A 20,562-nucleotide genomic window follows, 5' to 3' on the forward strand; every position below is an offset into this window, starting at 1 on the left:
AGGCAGGATGGCTCAGTAAGGGAGCCTGCCACCAAGCCTATCTGACGTCGTTCCTCAAGACCCACAGTGTAGAAGAACCAACTCCTACAAGTTATCCTCTGACCTCCATACGCCACCATGGTGTGTTCACCCCCATATGTACAAAGTAAAAATAGAATATAAGAGGGGAGACACCCATGCTGCCTCCAGCAGTGGTGGTGAGAGATTCAGTGTTTAACTCGGCACATTGCACACATCTCTGTGAAACTGCAGCCGGCAAGTACACACAAGCCTGACTCTGGGGGAGAGGAGACGGTCAGAGAGGCCTGACTCTGGGGGAGACGGTCAGAGAAGCCTGACTCTGGGGGAGACGGTCAGAGAGGCCTGACTCTCGGGGAGACGGTCAGAGAGGCCTGACTCTTGGGGAGACCGTCAGAGAGGCCTGACTCTGGGGGAGACGGTCAGAGAGGCCTGACTCTGGGGGAGACGGTCAGAGAAGCCTGACTCTGGGGGAGACCATCAGAGAGGCCTGACTCTGGGGGAGACGGTCAGAGAGGCCTGACTCTGGGGGAGACGGTCAGAGAGGCCTGACTCTCGGGGAGACCGTCAGAGAGGCCTGACTCTCGGGGAGACCGTCAGAGAAGCCTGACTCTCGGGGAGACCGTCAGAGAGGCCTGACTCTGGGGGAGACGGTCAGAGAGGCCTGACTCTCGGGGAGACCGTCAGAGAAGCCTGACTCTCGGGGAGACCGTCAGAGAGGCCTGACTCTGGGGGAGACGGTCAGAGAGGCCTGACTCTGGGGGAGACCATCAGAGAGGCCTGACTCTCGGGGAGACGGTCTGGTTCCAGAATAGACAGAACAGGTCTTGGGCTCCAGCTCCACAGACGTGGCTGCAATTGACCGGTGTGGGAACTGAGAACCTGGAGATGCGCGGGGCAGGGGGCAGCCCTTCGCTGGCGGTGTTCACTCTGGGCCTGACTCCATGCAGTTAGAGCCTGGAAGGAGCACCAGGGCCCAAAGAGCAGCCCAAGCACTGACGAGAGTGAGCTGCGTGCATTTGCTGTCTCTTTGGGGCACCCTAGTGGTGGTAGGAGACAGCTATATTGTCTTAAACGACAGTCCCAAGAAGATGGGACACTGTGACTTTCTCCCTCTGTCCTTTTGCCATAGGGACCCTACTGTGCTTCCATCGAGGAAGGAGGAAGGCAGGGCAGCTAGGTGTGGAACCCCAATTATCTGGCTAAACGACCAAATGAGGGGGAGGCTCAGGAAGGCGAAAAGAAGAAATTCTACATCTGCTGGTGGAGTTAAGTACAGCTACAACAGGACACACTGTGGGAATTCTACATTTGAATTCAAGTTCAAAGTAACTCCAAGCAGACCACTGAAAACTTAAGTCATGTTTAAATTTTCTTAACATTTTTGGGGGGCACCTGACAGCACTTTTGGGGCCAGAGGACAACTTGCAGGAGTTGGTTTTCTTCCAATGTGAGTTCTGGGGCTCAGACTCAGGTCCTCAGGCTTGGCAGCAAGCACCTTACCGGATGAGCCTTCTCACTGGCCCTACACTGTATTTTTTATCTTTGGAATACTAAAACTACTATACAAAGAGTTAAAATTATAATAAACTAACAGAACATTAGAATGTTCAAATAACCATTCCATTATAGGTAGATAAACCAGAGAACCAGTGAACACAAAATCTAATCATAAATCAAAAATGATATATATATAAAAAAAGAACCTTTTTTTTAAAAACGGGTATCACGCCAGGTGGTGGTGGTGGTGGTGGTGGTGGTGGCGGCGGCGGCGGCGGCAGCGGCGGGGCACGCCTTTAATCCCAGCACTCTGGAGGCAGAGGCAGGTGGATCTCTGTGAGTTCGAGGCCAGCCTGGTCAACAGAGAGAGATCCAGGAAAGGCGCAAAGCTACACAGAGAAACCGTGTCTCAAACCCCCCCCAAAAAAATAAACAAACAAACAAAAAACAGGTATCACTATGTAGCTCAGGCTGGCCTCAAATTTGAGATCCTCCTGCTGAGGCCTTCTGAGTGATATGATGGCAAGTGTGTGCCACATACTGAATAAAAACTTCGATCCAACTCTGCTGGCCTGTGAGACCTCCTCAAGTCCGCCAGCACAGCTGGGTTAGAGAAGAGACAAATGTCACCCCAGAACCCAGGGTTGAGAGCTGCCACCCTAGTGCCACCCAAGTCGGAACACGGGAGAAGCAGCCCTGTCGGGAACAGTGCTCTGTGGAGAAGAGAACTTCAGAAGAGCCTCAGATGCAGCCAAAAATAAAGCTGCTCGGGGCTGTGGGGCAGCCTAGTGACAGCCAGTGTCCCAGACGGAGCTGCTGCCACCGCATGGAGCACTCCCAAGGCACAAATAGTAGTGTCCTTGGCTCTGGAGGTCAACAGGGCCAAGAGGGTCGCCCTTGTCTTTCCTGGCTCCTAGTGACCTGAACCAATCTTGGTCTGTGGCAGCAACACCTCTGTCTTCTGCCGTCCACAGGTGTCCTTCCCCTGTGACTGTCACCTTTGCTGTGTGTCTGTCAAAAGCTCCCTTTTTATAAGGACACTGGGCCATGGCTGGATTAGGAACCACTTTGACATCTGTCTTAATTTGATTACCTTTCTAAGGATCTTACTTCCTATTCTGGTGGTCTAGGAGTTCTCTGGGGTGGTGTAGGGTGTTGAATTCAGCCTCTGACAAGGAACTAACTGCATGGAACAGGTCTGTGAAGAACATCCTACCCACTAGCAGGACATACCCCTTCTACAGTGCCCAGAGAAAACCCAGCAAGTCAGACCACAGCCTGGACCACCAAGCAAATCCCAGCACCTCCAAGCTTGGTTAAAGACCGAATAGTCCTGTGTCTTAGTCCACTCACTGCTTTAAGGAAACACCACGGCCTGAGAGGCTCCTGGGCAACAGTTTATTTCTCACGGTCTGGAGGCCGCAGGTTTAAGGTCAGGGCACTGCAGACTGGGTGGCCTGTGAGGGCCATTTCCTGGGTAAGAAAGACTATCTTCTGACAGATCTCACATGGTGGAGCGTGAATGCACTTTCCCAGGCCCACAAAGGTTCTATTTTCATGATCCAATCACCTCCAAATACTGTCTCATTGGACACAAGTTTCAACATATGAATTTGGATGAGACAAAAATATGTAGTCTTGTCTTGGTCTATTTTTGCTGCTATAAAAAGGACAACTGAGACTCCATGTAACTGGCTCACAGCTGTGGAGGCCAGGAAGTCCAAGACGAAGGGGCCAGCATGTGGTAAGAGCCTCAGCACATCACAGTTTGGTAAAAGAGAGAACTAGAGATGGCAGAACTCACCTCTGTATAATGGCACCAATCCCACCCATGAAGGTGGGGCCTTCACCCCCTAATTTTCTCTAAATACTGTTACAATGATCATTAAATTTCAACATGAGGAGCTGGAGAGATGGCTCAGAGGTTAAGAGCACTGGTTGCTCTTCCAGAGGTCCTGAGTTCAATTCCCAGAAACCACAAGGTGGCTCACAACCATCTACAGTGGGATCTGGCGCCCTCTTCTGGCATAAAGGTGTGCATGCAAATAGAGCACTCATACATAAAATAAATAAATCAATCTTAGCTGGACTCAGTGGCACATGCCTTTAGTTCCAGCACTTGGGAGGCAGAGGCAGGTAGATCTCTGTGTGTTCGAGGCCAGCCTTTTTTCTACAAAGCAAGTTCCAGGACAGCCAGGGCTGTTACACAGAGAAACCCTGCCTTGAAAAACAAAAACAAAACAAAACAGTCAACATGAGTTTTAGAGGGGATAAACATCTAAACCATAGTATTGTATGCCCCCTTTAGCTCATGCCTGCCTTAGTGCAGCCAAAGGCTGCATGTGGGAGAAATATAAGACACATAAAAAGTCTCAACTGCTGGGCAGTGGTGGCGCATGCCTTTAAACCCAGCAGCATTCAGCAGTTGGATCTCTGTGAGTTCAAGGCCAGCCTGGTCTATAGAGTAAGTTCCAGGACAGTCAGAGCTACACAGAGAAACCCTGTCTCAAAAACAAACAAACAAATTCATTCTATCCAGAAAATTTGCAAATCTTTTATTTTTAAAAAATTACTTTGCTGGGAGAGGTGACAACACACCTTTAATCCCAGCACTCAGGAGGCAGAGCCTAGTGGATCTCAGAGTTCGAGGCCAGCCTGGACTAAGAGCAAGTTCCAGGACAGCCAGGGCTACACAGAGAAACCCTGTCTCAAAAAAACAAAACAAATTTATTTATATGTATAGGTGTTTTGCCTTCATGCATGCCTGTGTATCACATGTATGCAGTGCCCGAGAAGGCCAGAAGAGGGCATCAGACCCCCTGGTACGGGAGTTAGAGTTGTGACCCACCATGTGGGTTCTGAGACTCCAACCCAGGTCCTCTGGAAGAGCAGCCACTTAACGGAACCATCTGTCCGCACCCCTAAAAGTCTCAAAATCTTAACTCCTAATACCAGCTCACAAGCTATGGATCCAGTCAGAGTCTTGTCTGAAATAGATTTGGGTAAGGCACATTCACAGGATGCAAACTCCCTGCCACCTAGAACATTTGAGACAAATAAATGAAATATCTCCAAGGTACCCTTGTGGGGCAGACATCATATAGGCCTTTTCATTCCAGAAGAGAGAAACATTTGAGATACAACAAGAATCAGATCCCATAATATCCAAAACCCAACAGTGCAAACAACCCCTATGAAATGCTAACACCAGAGAATTAAGCATCATCTTATATTTGCCTTCCAGACACATGGTGCAGGTCCTAGGCCTTGGCAGACCACCTCCATGGCTTTACAGGGCTCAGCCACAGCAGCTTACAGCAGGTCTGCTGATGGCAGTTCTCCTAGGTGGGAGTTGTACCTGGCAGCCCTACAGTCTGGGCAGCCCCAATTCCAAGGTTCCACTAGGTGCCGTCCCAGTGGTCAATCTGCAGTGGTTCTGCACCTGCAATGTCCAGGGCCCTCTACCGTCTGCAACACCCCAGCCAGCTGCTGCATGAGATGCATCTGCAGCACCATGGCCAGGGGTCATCCCTGACACATTTCAGATGTTTCTAGGGCTCCCTTCTGCACTCTCCCTGGAGTTTCCCCGGGCTTTTCTAGTCCTCCTTGCTCCATCCATTACCCAGTTCCAAAGCCACTTCCATGCACACACACCAAACACATGTTAAAAGCAATTTTTAAAAGGCATTTGTGGTCAGCCAGGACTACATAGTGAGACATTTTAAAGAAAAAAAAAAACCAACAACAACAACAATAAACAGCTCCATGTGGTGGCACACACCTTTAATCCTAGCACTCAAAAGGCAGAGGCAGGCAGATCTCTGAGTTTGAGGCCAGCCTGGGCCTGTGTGAGTTCCAAGAGAGCCTGGGCCACATAGAGAAAGCCTGCTCAAAAACAAAACAGGTTATCTGTGTCAGGCATAGTGGTGCATACCTTTAATTCCAGCACTCAGGAGGCAGATGCAAGCAGATTTCTATGAGTTCAAGGCCAGCCTGGTCTACATAGCAAGTTCCAGGCCAGTCAATGTTATATAGTGACTGTCTCAAAAAAACCAACCAATCAAGCAAAGGTATCTGTGAGCATGTCTGTCACCAAGTGGCCTCCTGCAGCCTCCCCTGCAAATGGGCTCCTCAGCATAGGTCCTTAGCCTGGAAGCATGGTATCCTTCCTTTCTAGGAGCTCACTTCTGGCCACCCATGACTTCTATACATGCCACCTGGGCCTGGGGCCCTGGTCTAGCAAAAGCTCTTGTGAAAAGTGCCAATTACTCAGGGGACACAGTGTCCCACCTCTCAGGTTTTCCTAAGGCTGACCCTGGCCACTAGCCATCTTCTTTATAAACTCCTCTCTCCCATTCGTGGCCACAATGTTTGAGTCCTCTAAGCAGTTGGGACCCCACCCCTACCCCGCTGACCTCCAGCAGTATGACCTCTACCCCGCTGACCTCTAGCAGTATGACCTCTACCCCGCTGACCTCTAGCAGTATGACCTCTAGCGACCTGGCTCCTGAAACTATGAGGAAAGAGCCAATCCCAACAGGCCAGTGCCAGCCCCACCCCCCAGCTGGACCTGCAGAACCACCAGTCCAAGGTTCTGTGGTACTAGACTGGCATCCTGCCTACCTGTCCTCTCTCATCCCACTGAGCTTTCCTGATCCCATAACTGTTGACTTAAACCAAACAGAAAATGAATTCCCAGCAGCTGTCTTCCCTACTCCAGAAATTAAAGGCAAGAGAGTGAGAGAAGACACCTAGGTCAGCTTCCAGTTTCCACATGCATGTAGACTACATGTATCCACAAACAGATTAAAGCTCTCGCACTAACAAGTACACACAATACACAAGTAAACGCAGGACACAGCACATTTCCCCTTTTCTCCGGCAGCCTTGAGGTACCAGCGTCGCTGTGCCTGTGCTCAGGTACCCACTAGGGAAAACACGGGCTACAGAGGTAGAAGCCCTTCGATACCATGCATCCATCTGATACCTGAGATGGTTAAGTGACCGAGTGGGTAGGAAACAGGGTGGACATGCTAGAAGGGGTGATTGACACCTCGGGTGCCATAGGCAGGAAGCTGATACCAGGATGGAGTGAGATTTCATGCCATGTAATAGTGCATAATTTAAAACTTAGGAATTGCTTATTTCTGGGATTTCTTTCCATTTAACTATCTTTGGATCTCAGTTAAACCAGAGTCACTGAAACTGTGGAGTAACAAAAGTAAATGTGCAGACCAAATAGACAAAAGTCCTCAATCAAATGCTATCAGCTCTAACCCAGCGAGATATAAGAATAGGAGCATACCACAGCCAAATGGTGCTCATTCCAGGGATGCAAAGCTGGTTCAACATGTGTAGATCAATTAGCATAAGCTGCCACCATGAGAGGACCAAGAAAATCCATAGGAATGTGTCACTTAAAGCAAAAAGCATGTGACAAAACCTTCAGTCATGATTTAAACAAAACAAACAAAAACTTAGTCAACTACTAGGGAGCAGCTCATCAGGAAGGGGGCACCAACATCCTCCAGTGCCATCACAGCACCCCTCCAGGACATCACAGCACCCCTCCACCCCTCCAGGGCCATCACAGCACCCCTCCAGGGCCATCACAGCACCCCTCCAGTGATATCACAGCACCCCTCCAGTGATATCACAGCACCCATCCAGGACATCACAGCACCCCTCCACCCCTCCAGGGCCATCACAGCACCCCTCCAAGACATCACAGCACCCATCCAGGACATCACAACACCCCTCCAATGACATCACAGCACCCCTCCAGGACATCACAGCACCCCTCCAATGACATCACAGCATCCCTCCAGGATATCACAGCACCCCTCCAGGACATCACAGCACCCCTCTAATGACATCACAACATCCCTCCAAGACATCACAGCACCCCTCCAATGACATCACAGCATCCCTCCAGGACATCACAGCACCCCTCCAATGACATCACAGCACCCCTCCAGGACATCACAGCACCCCTCCAATGACATCACAGCATCCCTCCAGGACATCACAGCACCCCTCCAATGACATCACAGCACCCCTCCAGGACATCACAGCACCCCTCCAATGACATCACAGCATCCCTCCAGGACATCACAGCATCCCTCCAATGACATCACAACATCCCTCCAGGATATCACAGCACCCCTCCAGGACATCACAGCACCCCTCCAATGACATCACAGCATCCCTCCAGGATATCACAGCACCCCTCCAGGACATCACAGCACCCCTCCAGGGACATCACAGCACCCCTCCAGGATATCACAGCATCTCTCCAGGACATCACAGCACCCCTCCAGGGACATCACAGCACCCCTCCAGGGACATCACAGCACCCCTCCAGGACATCACAGCACCCCTCCAGGGACATCACAGCACCCCTCCAGGACATCACAGCACCCCTCCAATGACATCACAGCATCCCTCCAATGACATCACAGCACCCCTCCAGGACATCACAGCACCCCTCCAGGGACATCACAGCATCCCTCCAATGACATCACAGCACCCCTCCAGGACATCACAGCACCCCTCCAATGACATCACAGCACCCCTCCAGGACATCACAGCATCCCTCCAGGATATCACAGCACCCCTCCAGGGACATCACAGCACCCCTCCACCCCTCCAGGGCCATCACAGCACCCCTCCAAGACATCACAGCACCCATCCAGGACATCACAACACCCCTCCAATGACATCACAGCACCCCTCCAGGACATCACAGCACCCCTCCAATGATATCACAGCATCCCTCCAGGACATCACAGCACCCCTCCAATGACATCACAGCACCCCTCCAGGACATCACAGCACCCCTCCAGGACATCACAGCATCCCTCCAGGATATCACAGCACCCCTCCAGGACATCACAGCACCCCTCCAGGACATCACAGCACCCCTCCAATGACATCACAGCATCCCTCCAGGATATCACAGCATCCCTCCAGGACATCACAGCACCCCTCCAGGGACATCACAGCACCCCTCCAGGACATCACAGCACCCCTCCAATGACATCACAGCATCCCTCCAGGACATCACAGCACCCCTCCAATGACATCACAGCATCCCTCCAGGACATCACAGCACCCCTCCAGGGACATCACAGCACCCCTCCAGGACATCACAGCACCCCTCCAATGACATCACAGCATCCCTCCAGAACATCACAGCACCCCTCCAATGACATCACAGCATCCCTCCAGGACATCACAGCACCCCTCCAGGGACATCACAGCACCCCTCCAGGACATCACAGCACCCCTCCAATGACATCACAGCACCCCTCCAGGGACATCACAGCACCCCTCCAGGACATCACAGCACCCCTCCAATGACATCACAGCATCCCTCCAGGACATCACAGCACCCCTCCAGGACATCACAGCACCCCTCCAGGACATCACAGCACCCCTCCAATGACATCACAGCACCCCTCCAGGATATCACAGCACCCCTCCAGGACATCACAGCACCCCTCCAGGACATCACAGCACCCCTCCAGGACATCACAGCACCCCTCTAATGACATCACAGCATCCCTCCAGGACATCACAGCACCCCTCTAATGACATCACAGCACCCCTCCAGGGACATCACAGCATCCCTCCAGGACATCACAGCACCCCTCCAGGACATCACAGCACCCCTCCAGGACATCACAGCACCCCTCCAGTGCCATCACAGCACCCCTCCAGGACATCACAGCACCCCTCCAGGACATCACAGGACCAGTGAAGGCTGGAGCACACACAGCAAGGACACCCACTCTCACCAGGCCCGCTCTGTCTCATACTGCAGCCTGAGCAGGCGGAACAGGGTGAGCGAAGGAAATAAAAGTGACACAATGGAAAGAAAAAACAAAGTTGTTTCTTCCCATAGGTGACCTAGTCATTTACATAAAAGTCCCCGGTACGTAAATAAACACATGCCTAAGCAGGAGAACCACCAAGTGAGCACCTCGGGGCACAAGCTGTGAGAGATCAGGGACTTAGCACTGCACAGCGGCGTCAACTCCACACATCACTGGACTCGACACAGCCAATCAAATCCCAGCAGATTTTTTAACTACAGGGAAGCTAATTCTAAGATTTGTATGTATTGCCCCAAGAATAAAAATAGTTCAGTTTTGAAAACTGGAAAGAGGAAGTGAGGTAGCTGGGCTAAGAGCCAATGAGAGGGCAGAAAAGCAAGTCCTATAAGCCTGGGTAGACAGGAAATTATTCTTGGAAGCTGCGGAGTTGATGTGAGGTTAGCTGGTGGTTTTCCATATTTCCCTGATCTAAGGCTTTAACCCAAATTTCTGGCTCCGTGTTTTTTATTAATAAGACCATTTTTAGAAATTCGTCTACACTAGGTTGCTTTGGTCATGGTGTATCATCACAGCCAGTTGTAACCCCAAGACACAGAGGGAAACAGACTGAGGTACTGGCAGCGGTGGGTGAGCAGGAGTGGATCTGTGTTGATGGAGACACCCATCCATATCATGTTTACCATGGAGCTTACACAGAACTGCCCATGGTTTAAAAGTCTCATAACTTCACCAAGAAGAAAATCTGATTTTATGTGATGTTTAAAGAATCTACTGAATATTTTAGCTGTAAAAAGAGTGACAGACCAAGTAGTGATGTTTCATCCAGGTGACAAGACTTGTGGCTTGAAGTGAAAGACTGATGAACCATATATAATTGAAGGAAGGAAGGAAGGAAGGAAGGAAGGAAGGAAGGAAGGAAGGAAGGAAGGAAGGAAGGAAGGAAGGAAAAAAGAAGTCAGGTGGTGGTGGGGCATGATTTTAATCCCAGCACTTGGAAGGCAGAGGCAAGCTGATCTCTGAGTTTGAGGCCAGCCTGGTCTACATACAGAGTGAGTTCCAGGACAGCCAGGGTTACACAAGAAACCCTGTCTCAAACAAACAAACAAAAAGATCATCAAAAGGAGAAGGCAAAGGCAGGATCACCTCTGCAGTCTGAAGTCAGCCTGGTCTCATCTACAGTTTCAGGCTAGCCAGGGCTATATAATGAGACTATCTCATAAAGGGGTGGGGCAAGCGAGTAAAGGAAGAAAAAGACGGTGGGGTGTTGTTAGAGTGCCTGCTTTGAATATTAAAATTTATTGTTACAAAAATATATGATGGAACTAAAATTATAGGTAACATGGAAGGAGGGTCAAAAAGATCATAATTTTTTTTCCCTGAGGCTGGAGAAATGGCTCAGCAGTTAAGGGCACGTGTTGCACTTGTAGCACACTGAAGTTGGTTCCCAGCATCCATGCCAGATGGTTCATAACCGCCTGTAACTCCAACTATCAGGGAATCCGACACCCTCTTCTGGCCTCCCCAGCTACCTGTGTGCAAATGTGCACACACATACACAAAAGAATAAAATCTTTAGGGCTAGAGAGATGGCAGGGCAGTTAAGAGCATGTGTTGTTCTTTCGAGGACACAGGTTCTGTTCCCAGCAACCACTTGCTGGTTCACAATCACTTGTAATTCCAGTTACAGGTGATCCGAGACCCTCTTCTGGCTTCCTTGGGCACCAGGCATGCACACAGTACTACATATACATACATGCAGGCACTCAAACATACACTCGAAATAAAAGTCAACATATATGTATTTTTAAAACATTTTTAATGCTAAAAAAAAAAAAGCTAGGTGTGGTGGTGATTAGGAGGCAGAGATAGGCAGAGCTTGAAGCTAACCTGCCTAATGAGTTCTAGGACAGCCAGGGCTACAAGGAGTGATCCTGTCCAAAAAAAAAAAAAAAGTTCCTTGGTAGACTGAGACAGGGTTTCTCTGTGCAACATTCCCGGCTGTCCTGGAACTCACTGTAGACCAGGCTGGCCTACGCCTTCTGAGTGCTGGGATTAAAGATGTGTGCCACCACTGCTCGGCTCAGATATCCAATTTTCTAGCAGAGGCTGAGGAGAAGGCTCAGTGGGTAAAGCCCTCACTGCACAAGCATGGAGAGCAGTTTGATCTCCAGCACCCATGTACTCGCCAGACAAACATGGTGCTCGGCCTGTATTCCCAGCACTCAGGAAGCAGGGATGGGATTCTTGGAGCCCTGTCTCAATATGTAGACTAGAAAGTGATTAAAGACTCCCCACACCAACTTCAGAACTTCACATGGGTGTCCACACATTATGTGTACACATGCACACTACACACAAAAAAAAATTCTAAAATTCTAACACATACTGTAACATGGGTGGACTGTGAAACCATCCTGCTAAAAGGCATTATGCTTCTTTTAATATTACTATCCCGAATAACGTGCGCATGTGCTGACAGGAGGGAGTGGTGTAGTCACAGGGCAGCGACAGTGGTTCTGTAAACTCTGGGGACTTGTGAGGCGTACTGTAGCAGCCACCCCACTGGGAGGCAATGCGCAGCAAAGCCATACCTGCTCATGAGCTGTCTCCAGAGAGCTGGGGTGATAGACCCCTCTTCTTCCCTGTAGCCTAATTTCCTCATGGAGTTAAGGAAGGGGACAAGTCAACATCTGCCCCATTAGGCAGCACGCAAGGACAGAGGTCAGCTGCAAGCTTCTTGCCACCCCCAGGGACTCAGCAGGTAGAGAGCTGACCACCCTCACCCAGATTCTGTCAGCATTCCCCCACTTCAGACAGGCTCAGACTCTGCCTGTCGTGACTCCTCTGACTTTGTCCCTACACATACTGCACTTTTTGTTTTGTTTTGGTTTCTTGAGTCAGGAACTCACTGTGTAGACCAAGCTGGCCTTGAACTCGGAGATCCAACCTGCCTCTGCCTCTTGAGTGCTGGGCTGAGGGTGCATGCCACCATGCCCAGCCCTCTGGAGATACCTTTCTATTCTTCCCATTCCACAGTTCCATCTCCTGTGTTTTAGGGATGGAACCCAGGGCCTGTGCATGACAAGTGTGTTCTACCACTGTACTACACCCTCAGCCCCTCCATTTGCCTTTAAGGAAAAAAAGTAACTCCAACGTAACAATCTACCAGTTTGGAGTGGAGATTGGCAGAGAGCTTGCAGGAGACCTGGAGTTCATTCCCAGTACCACATAAGCCAAGGACAGTGGCATACACTTGTATGACAGTACCTGGGAAGCAGAGGCAGGAAGATCACAAGTTCAAAGTTATCCTTGGCTAATTAAGAGAATTAGAGGTTGGCTGAGCCTAGAAACTCTGCCTGAAAAAAAAAATTATCAGCTGGGCATGGTGGTAGAAACCTTTAATCCTACTTAGAAGGCAGAAGCAGGCAGATCTTTGTGAGTTCAAGGCCAGTCTGGTCTACATGGTGAGTTCCAGAATAGTCGGGACCACTCAGAAAGACCCAGTCTCCAAAAAAACCAAAAGACAAAAACAGCTTCAACCTGAATTACCTAATTCTAGTTTTAAAACAGACACATTTCTAGAGAAAAGAAAAAAAAAAAGTATACATTATATATAAATGAGCTGCCAAACATAGAAGCTGTTAGAACTTTAAAACATTATTTAACTGATCATATCTCAGCTTTGAATTTTTCTACATCAAAAAGGTTCAGATATCGGGAGGCAGGGGCAGGTAGATCACTGTGAGTTCAAGGCCTGTCTCGTTTATCAATCGAGTTCCAGAACAGCCAGAGTAGTTAGACAGAGAAATCTTGTCTTGAAAGAAAAAAAGTTCAAACACAATCAAGGATCAATGTTAGAAAGACCAGAAACTTTTACCAAGCAGGAAGAAAGTAAGTAGAAAAATGGACAGAAATGGGCAGTTCCTATGGAGAAATTCCAGAGCAATAAATCTGGTAGAAGTCCAGTCCTCAGAGAAGTGTAAGTAAGTTACTACAAGGCACACAGGTCACACACAGCCCACATGAAATGCTGCAGGAAGAGGCCGCTGCCCACAGGCTGTAAGGCCCTTGATGTAGTTCTCTGCAGAGCAAGTACAAATACCTAAGGGACAACCATGTAACACCAGCTCTCCTGGGGCCACAGGTGACAGGCAGGCCTAGACCCTGTTCCAGCTTAAGAACTCAAGGCACAAACTCAGGAGAAAAAAACAAGATGTGTCTGTCCTCCACCAGAAAGCCACAGGGCAGTCAGGTGAAGCCAGTTCTCCGCCATGATGCCATCCCATGCTGTTTCTGTATACTTTAAAAGCAACACATACAGAGTGAAAATTCAGACAGAGCAGGAACATGAATAGGTCTAGACAGCAATGTTTCCTCAATCACAGCAAGCTCACTGAGATGGGCAAGGATGTGTCCACCCTGGTGCTCTCCCCATTTCCTATTATGGTGACTTGAAAACGGACTGAGGGAGATTGGATATGCCTTCTGACTAATAGACATGCCCAGTACCTAGACCATGGTGCCTCCATTCCAACCTCAGTCCAAAAAGCGAACTAGGCCAGAACCCTGAGGAAAAACCCTTGCACATGAGCCAGGCAAGGGTCAGTCCTTCACTTCTACACAGGCAGACCCATGATGGAGTGCTCACATGGAGCCCTGGGCTTGAAGGGTATAAGGAACAGAGAGTCAATGTGAAGAGGAAAGCAGAGGCCCCAGAGGGCCATTTCTACCTAGGCTGGACACAGCAGGCATCCTGGAGCCAGATGAACACCACTTGTCATAGACATCTGAACAGTTTAATCACTTCTCCTCAATACAGGCCACCTGGCAGGGCTGTGCAGCCCAGGCAGGCCTTTTCCAGTGTGTGCCTATGTCTCAGAGTGCTTCTCTCCTGGGCTGGGCTCTGCAGGTGGATGCCCTTCTCATGTGCAGCCCCTACCTCCTTGCCACAAGCCAGAGTGGGTAAGTTCAACCACCACACTCTTGCTGCTGGTGTAGCTCTGAAACTCTCTCTCTCTCCAGGCTTTTTCTGAGTACCCCACCCAAGGGCCTCTCCCTTCCCCAGACAGAAAAGACAGCAAGAACTTTTCTACTGGAAAGCTGAGAAGACCCCAGCTGGTCCCACAAGGACCCTGAGCTGAATGGACCCCCCACTCAGTCTACCAGTTGAGGACCAACTGGAGGCTCCTTCCTGCCTGTCCGTGTAATGGTGACTGGCTTTAGGCTGAGGCCCTTCCCAGCGCTTGCACCAAGCCTGCCCACCCTTGTGTGGCAGGGCCCTGGCCCAGTGTGGCAGCTCCTCACTGAGCTGCTATTCCTAGTACAGGTGGCTAGAGTCCTGTTAGGTCCACAATAGCTTTGATGAAGATAGCATCATCCCGCACATAGGAATTCTTGGCCTCCATCTTGGACACAGGGCAGAAAAGGGGGCAGCCACTGGCAATATTCATGTCACTGACAGGCCTCTGGAAGGAGGATGAGGTCACATCAGGCCTGAATGCGTCGATTACATGCTCCCGGTTGTTCTGGTCCAGCAACATCAATGTTACCTGAGAGAAGTCAATCCAGGAAGGGAACAATGTGTCCGTGAGTCACCTGAAAACCCCACATTAGTCCTATCCTACCTCTCCCACAGCAGTGTGCCTAGATACACTGGCCACAGTGTATTCAGCTCCTCATCTGGGAACAACACATGTCCAAGGTTGTATTGCATGCTCATAGTGTCTGGAAACTGAGGCTAAAACTTAGTACTACACACTGTACTCCTGAGTGCTGTTTCTTCCTAGTGTTCAGCAACAGATGTTTTCTTGCTGTGATCTGGAAGCACTTTACAACAAGAACAGGGTCTGACTGTTGGCCCTGGACTGGTCAGAGTCTCTGGCCTGCTAGTCCTCATCACCTGCTCTGCCTCCTCCACTGGCTTCTGGGGAGAAAGCTGGGCCCTGAGTGATGAAGGGACCATCCTCAGTCCGACCTGGTCTCTGGAGGGTCAGTTCCTTCATTAAGGAAGACCCTGGTTTTAAACAGTCACACCCTAACTCTGACAGTCCCAGAGGGGCTCTGTGGCTGTGGCCTTCCCTTGAAGCACACTTACTTCCCCAGGAGACTTTCAAACATGTGTGAGTCAAGAAGCAGTCATATGTGTCACAACCAGCAGTGAGAAATCACTGGGGCACCACAGCCAATATGCCTGGTTATGTACACTGTCTTGGACAACCTGGCTACTCGGAAGCAGAACCCAACCTCACTCACAGATTCCCCCTAGGATCCTGGGGCTGCCCCTCATACCTTCTGATTGAAAGGCCACCGCAAGAGGGCATCATTGGGACCTTTCATCACCACGAAGAAAAGAGACAGATGAGTTCCCCGCCCAGTGCCATCGCCATTCAAGTAGACTCGCAGACACATCTTGTAGCCGTATCTGCTTGTGTAGAAGGCTGGAAGTATGGAAAAGGGCCAGTGAGAACAGGGCAGGACATAGCTCTTCCACCCGCAGCCCACCCTCAGAGAGATGAAAACATAAACAATCATTCAGCTTTTGGGAAATATCAGGGGAAGGTTTTCCTCTCAAAAGAAACCCCCAGACCTCCAGACAATCTTGCCATGCAGCTCAGGATAGCCCCCAACTCCAAATCCTCCTACCTTACTCTCTTCAAAAAAGTTATTAATGTGTGTGCTCATATGCAATATTCCAGGGAGGGACATGCATGCTATGGCATGTATGTGGAAGCCAAAGGACAACTCTGTGGAGTCATTTTTCTTACAGTTTTTTGAGACAGGATCTTTCTAGGTAGTCCTGGGACTCACTATATAGACCAGGCTGGCCTCAAACTCAGAGAGATCCATCTGCTTCTGCCTCTTAAGAGTTGGGATAAGCTGGGAGGTGGTGTTGCCTTTAATCCCAGAACTCGGGAGGCAGAGGCAGGAGGATCTCTGTGAGTTCAAGGCCAGCCTGGGCTACAGAGTGAGTTCCAGGAAAGGCGCAAAACTTCACAGAGAAACCCTGTCTCGAAACCTCCCCCCGCCCCCCCAAAAAAAGAGTTGGGATAAAAGGTGTGTGTCACCACACCTGGCTTTCTCCTACCACTTTTTTTTTAATTTGTTGTTTGTTTGTTTGTTGTTTTTTGGGGACAGTTTCTCTGTGTAGTCCTGGCTGTCGTGGAACTATCTCTGCCAGGCTGGCCTTGAACTCACAGAAATCTGCCTGCCTCTACATAAAAAAATTAAAGGCATGTGCCACCAACACTTGGCTTCTCCTCCTACTTTTAATGTGGATTCCAGACAGCAGTCTCACAAATCCAATGAGCTATCTTGCTGCATCCCCTTTTTTTTTTTTTTTTTTTTTTTTGGTTTTTCGAGACAGGGTTTCTCTGTGTAGCTTTGCGCCTTTCCTGGAACTCACTTGGTAGCCCAGGCTGGCCTCGAACTCACAGAGATCCGCCTGGCTCTGCCTCCCAAGTGCTGGGATTAAAGGCGTGCACCACCACCGCCCGGCTGCATCCCCCCTTTAAAGTTAGAATTAACAATGATAATTTTAATAACCTCAAACTTTAAGTATTTTAAAATATTAAAAACTATGGTGGAAAAACAAAAAACCAGTAGCTGAGGTCCTCAGCAGAGCTATAAAGGGAGACCAGGCCATAGGAACCCCAAGCCTGCCTCAGCAGAAGCATCTGAGGAGCAAAAACTCAAATTAGTAGGCAATGTCCCTCAGCCCTACAGTAGTGGTTCTCAATCTGCAGGGTGCGACCCCTTTGGGGTAGTAGATCAGATATCCTGCACGTCAGATATTCCCATCACTATTCATAGCAGTAGCAAAATGACAGTTATGAAGTGGCAGTGAAAACAATTTTACACTTGGGGTCACCACAACATGAGGAATTGTATTAAAGGGTCACAGCATTGGGAAGATTGAGAATCACTGCCCTACAGGTAATAAACAGCCAGAACATGGTGAAGGCCATGTAAGACAAGAACTAGACCTGGTAACAAGCTTCTCAATGAGTTCAAGTTCAGCTTGGGTTACACAATAAATCTGAGGTCGCCTTGGCCATGGCTATAGTATGAAACCCTGCCTCAAAAAATAACAAAAGACACACAATATACTATTAAGTGCAAACAAAACATGTAAATAGTTGGTTGTGAAGACTAATTTTAGTGTCAAGTTGACTGGGTCAAGGAATACCTAGAGGGCTGGGGAAGCACTATCTCTGAGCATCTGTGAGGGCTGTTTCTAAGAGACTGCTAGATGAGTGGTGGAGCACACGGGAAAGATGCTCTTGGTATAGGTGGACCCAATCAACTGAGACTCTGAACAAAAATAACAGAGGAAAACCAAACTGGTCTCCCCGCCCTGGGGGTAGGACCTGTCTATGGAGTTAGACATCAAGCTTTTCAGTATCTGGACTTCAGGGTTTATACCAGCAACTAGGGTTTCCACATAAAGTTGGCCTACTGTGGAACTTAGCCTCAGAAATCATGTATACCAATCCTTAACCACCTTTAGGAATCTATAATTGCACATGCTGTAGTATGGGTCTGCAATGTCCCACACCATTGCCATTTGTTAAACATCTGATACTGTCTTGAGAGGGTGGCACCTTCCTAAGGTGGGGGTCTAAAAGGAGGTGTTTCAGTCACTGAGGGTATGCCCTTGAAGAGGACAGTGGGATCTCCACTCATCCCTCTTTCTTCTGATTCCCAGTGGGAAATGAAAAGCTCTGTACCACAGTCTGCTTGCCATGATGTGCTGCTGTGAGTCAAAAGAAGTGTGTCCTCTTAAGGGAGAGCTGAACAACAGCATTCAGTTGTTTTCCCCCAAAGGCTGCCTGCGATAGTGACCCTCCCAGCAACAGGACTACCCATGCCCCACAGAGCTAAGCTAAGTCTCTGCAGCAGGGCTCCAAGTGCAGCGCTAAAAACTGCCTCCCTGTTCCTTGTAGCCTTTGCCTGCTACATGAACCTGGACGACCAGCCATACCCAAAGCAGACCTTTTACACAGACAAGTTTTCCCCGCCCACAGCCCCAGGAGACTGCTGCAAAGGATCCAGCGGGCTCCTCATGCTGGACCCTGACCACACTAACTGTAGAACTCAGGCCTGTAGCCTGAGCCTGCACACTCCACCGGTTACCACCTACTAAATAAATCACCTGCAAGGGGAGGCACTGCCCACAGACTACCCAAGTCTAGAAACAGTACCAGGCACCCCAGGCTGCCCACGTGTCCCTTGACGTCTCACCAAAACACTTGTTTTCCTAGTCTCAATCCGAGAAGAAGGGCTCTAGGTTTGTCTACTTCTAGCCTTAGCTGATGCCCCTGTGAGGATATGCTACAGAGCTGAGGGGAGTGCTCAGTCTTCTATAGCAAGGCAGGGACCACCAGTGCCAAGGCAAATCCAGGAAGGAGAGGGTCTCCCAGGGTCTCAGCCTTGACCCGAGAACCTCTACTGTAGTGGCAGTTCTGTGAAGTGAGCCCAAAAATAAAGTGTGTGCAGGTCAAGTGCAGACAGCTGATGAGTACATTATCAAGTAAGCTGCTGAGCAGGAAGAAGACACTAACAAGGGTACAGACAAAGGCCTGGGCCATCACATGGTCTGGGGGCACCTAGAGGGACACAACAGGGGACTGAAGTGTACAGAAAGTAGGAACAGTGGCACGGTGAGAAGTGCAGAGCAGGCAGGCAGTACAAGGGAAGCAAACTGGACCTGGCAGGAACACAAAGCCTCCCCTGTAGCTCCCAGCGGTACCCTTCAGAGGAGCTCAAGAGCGCCCCTCTACAGAGCCTGTAGATGGAGAGGAGGAGAAAGCAGACTGAGGAACATCCTCACAGGCTCCCTGCTTGCAGCAAATACCAAAGCTCAACCCAGTTGGAAGTTGGACAAGCTTGAAGCCATGGCCCTGCTTGGAAAGGGCTGCCTTTCATTACTCACCCCAAAGCCACCATGCTCATCTGCAGGCGACAAGGGACAGACAGGCATACTTATCCACATCTAACTCCTCATGCCTATAGACTCCCAACTGAGTAGGGCACATTGCCCAATTTGCTTCTCTCTTTTCTTTCTTTCTTTTTTTTTTGTTTTGTTTTGTTTTGTTTTTCGAGACAGAGTTTCTCTGTGTAGCTTTGTAGTCTGTCCTAGAACTCACTCTGTAGCCCAGGCTGGCCTCGAACTCACAGAGATCCGCCTGCCTCTGCCTCCCGAGTGCTGGGATTAAAGGTGTGCGCCACCACTGCCCGGCCCATTTGCTTCTCAAGGAGATGCAGACACTCCTGGTGCCGGCTGAATATGTGCCCTGCCCCAGCCAGAGAACCATGCCAGCAGACCTCTGAAGCAGATGGAAGACCACAAATGGCACCTGGGGAGAAGATAGCAGGTGTACGGCCAGCTACAGCTTCCTGACGCTTCCTGGCAAAGTCTGAGATCTTCCAGATGAAGACTCCATCATAGGTGGATGCTTCCAACTCTGAGACCTTCTGCTCCAGGTCGGCCATGGCAAGGTCCTTGAGGCCAATGCTCCTCTCTAGTTGCTGCACCTGCAGAGCAGAGACCACTTGACTTTCATAGGAAGGCAGCAGGGACCTGACTGCCGTATTCTGTGCACCCTGAGCTCCCATTTCCCACACTGCTAGCCTTTAGAAGTCTCTCAAGTCTTGTCTGTCCCCAGGAGCTACCTCCTAAATGTGAGTTCCACTTGGAAGGCTCTGGGCCTACATGTCCCCAGCATATTGCATGACTGATGCCTTCCCTCCTAGGCCAAAAAAAGTTTCAGTTGCTAGCCCATCAAACCCTACGGTTGAGCCTCTCAGAGCATGAGAATCAGAAAGCAAGAGGCCAAAGTCCAAATCATGGAGTTCTATTCTATGCTGTCCAGGCTCCAAAGATCCAGGACTCACTAACCCCCTAGGCACAAACCTTGTTACTCAGGGCCTCAATCTTGTCCTGGTCTAGCCGATGCTGCCGGCTACAAGCCTCTGCAGTCACTGCCACCCGCTCTACCTCCCGGTTCAGGACGCAGACAATGTTCTCGAAGGTGGCCGTCTTCTGCTCCAAAGTGTGGCAGCGCTGCAGCAGCTCCGGCCCCGCCTGGTTCTGGCTTGCCTGTGAGGCTGGGGACTCCAGGAAGGAGCTCAGCAACAGGGCCAGGTGTTCCCGTAGCCTCTGCACCTCATGCTCCTGAAGCTCCTCCGTCTCCACCTGTGGTACAGG

General features: G+C 50.0%; 1 protein-coding gene across 2 annotated transcripts in view; it reads right to left on the reverse strand.

Moving 5' to 3' along the window:
* Positions 1 to 12,994: 12,994 nt before the first annotated feature.
* The window catches only part of Traf2 (TNF receptor associated factor 2), a 32,420-nt gene continuing 24,852 nt past the window's right edge, over positions 12,995 to 20,562 (reverse strand). For both annotated transcript variants that reach the window (XM_059260309.1, XM_059260310.1), the window contains exons 8-11: positions 20,269 to 20,550; positions 19,712 to 19,889; positions 15,645 to 15,793; positions 12,995 to 14,905 (exon numbers count right to left, since the gene is read on the reverse strand). In XM_059260309.1, coding sequence (XP_059116292.1) covers positions 14,687 to 14,905; positions 15,645 to 15,793; positions 19,712 to 19,889; positions 20,269 to 20,550 — 828 coding nt within the window. In that variant the 3' untranslated portion in view covers positions 12,995 to 14,686. The remainder of the gene's footprint in view (positions 14,906 to 15,644; positions 15,794 to 19,711; positions 19,890 to 20,268; positions 20,551 to 20,562) is intronic.

The sequence above is a fragment of the Peromyscus eremicus genome, chromosome 4, assembly GCF_949786415.1.
Source record: "Peromyscus eremicus chromosome 4, PerEre_H2_v1, whole genome shotgun sequence".
Classification (NCBI taxonomy): domain Eukaryota; kingdom Metazoa; phylum Chordata; class Mammalia; order Rodentia; family Cricetidae; genus Peromyscus; species Peromyscus eremicus.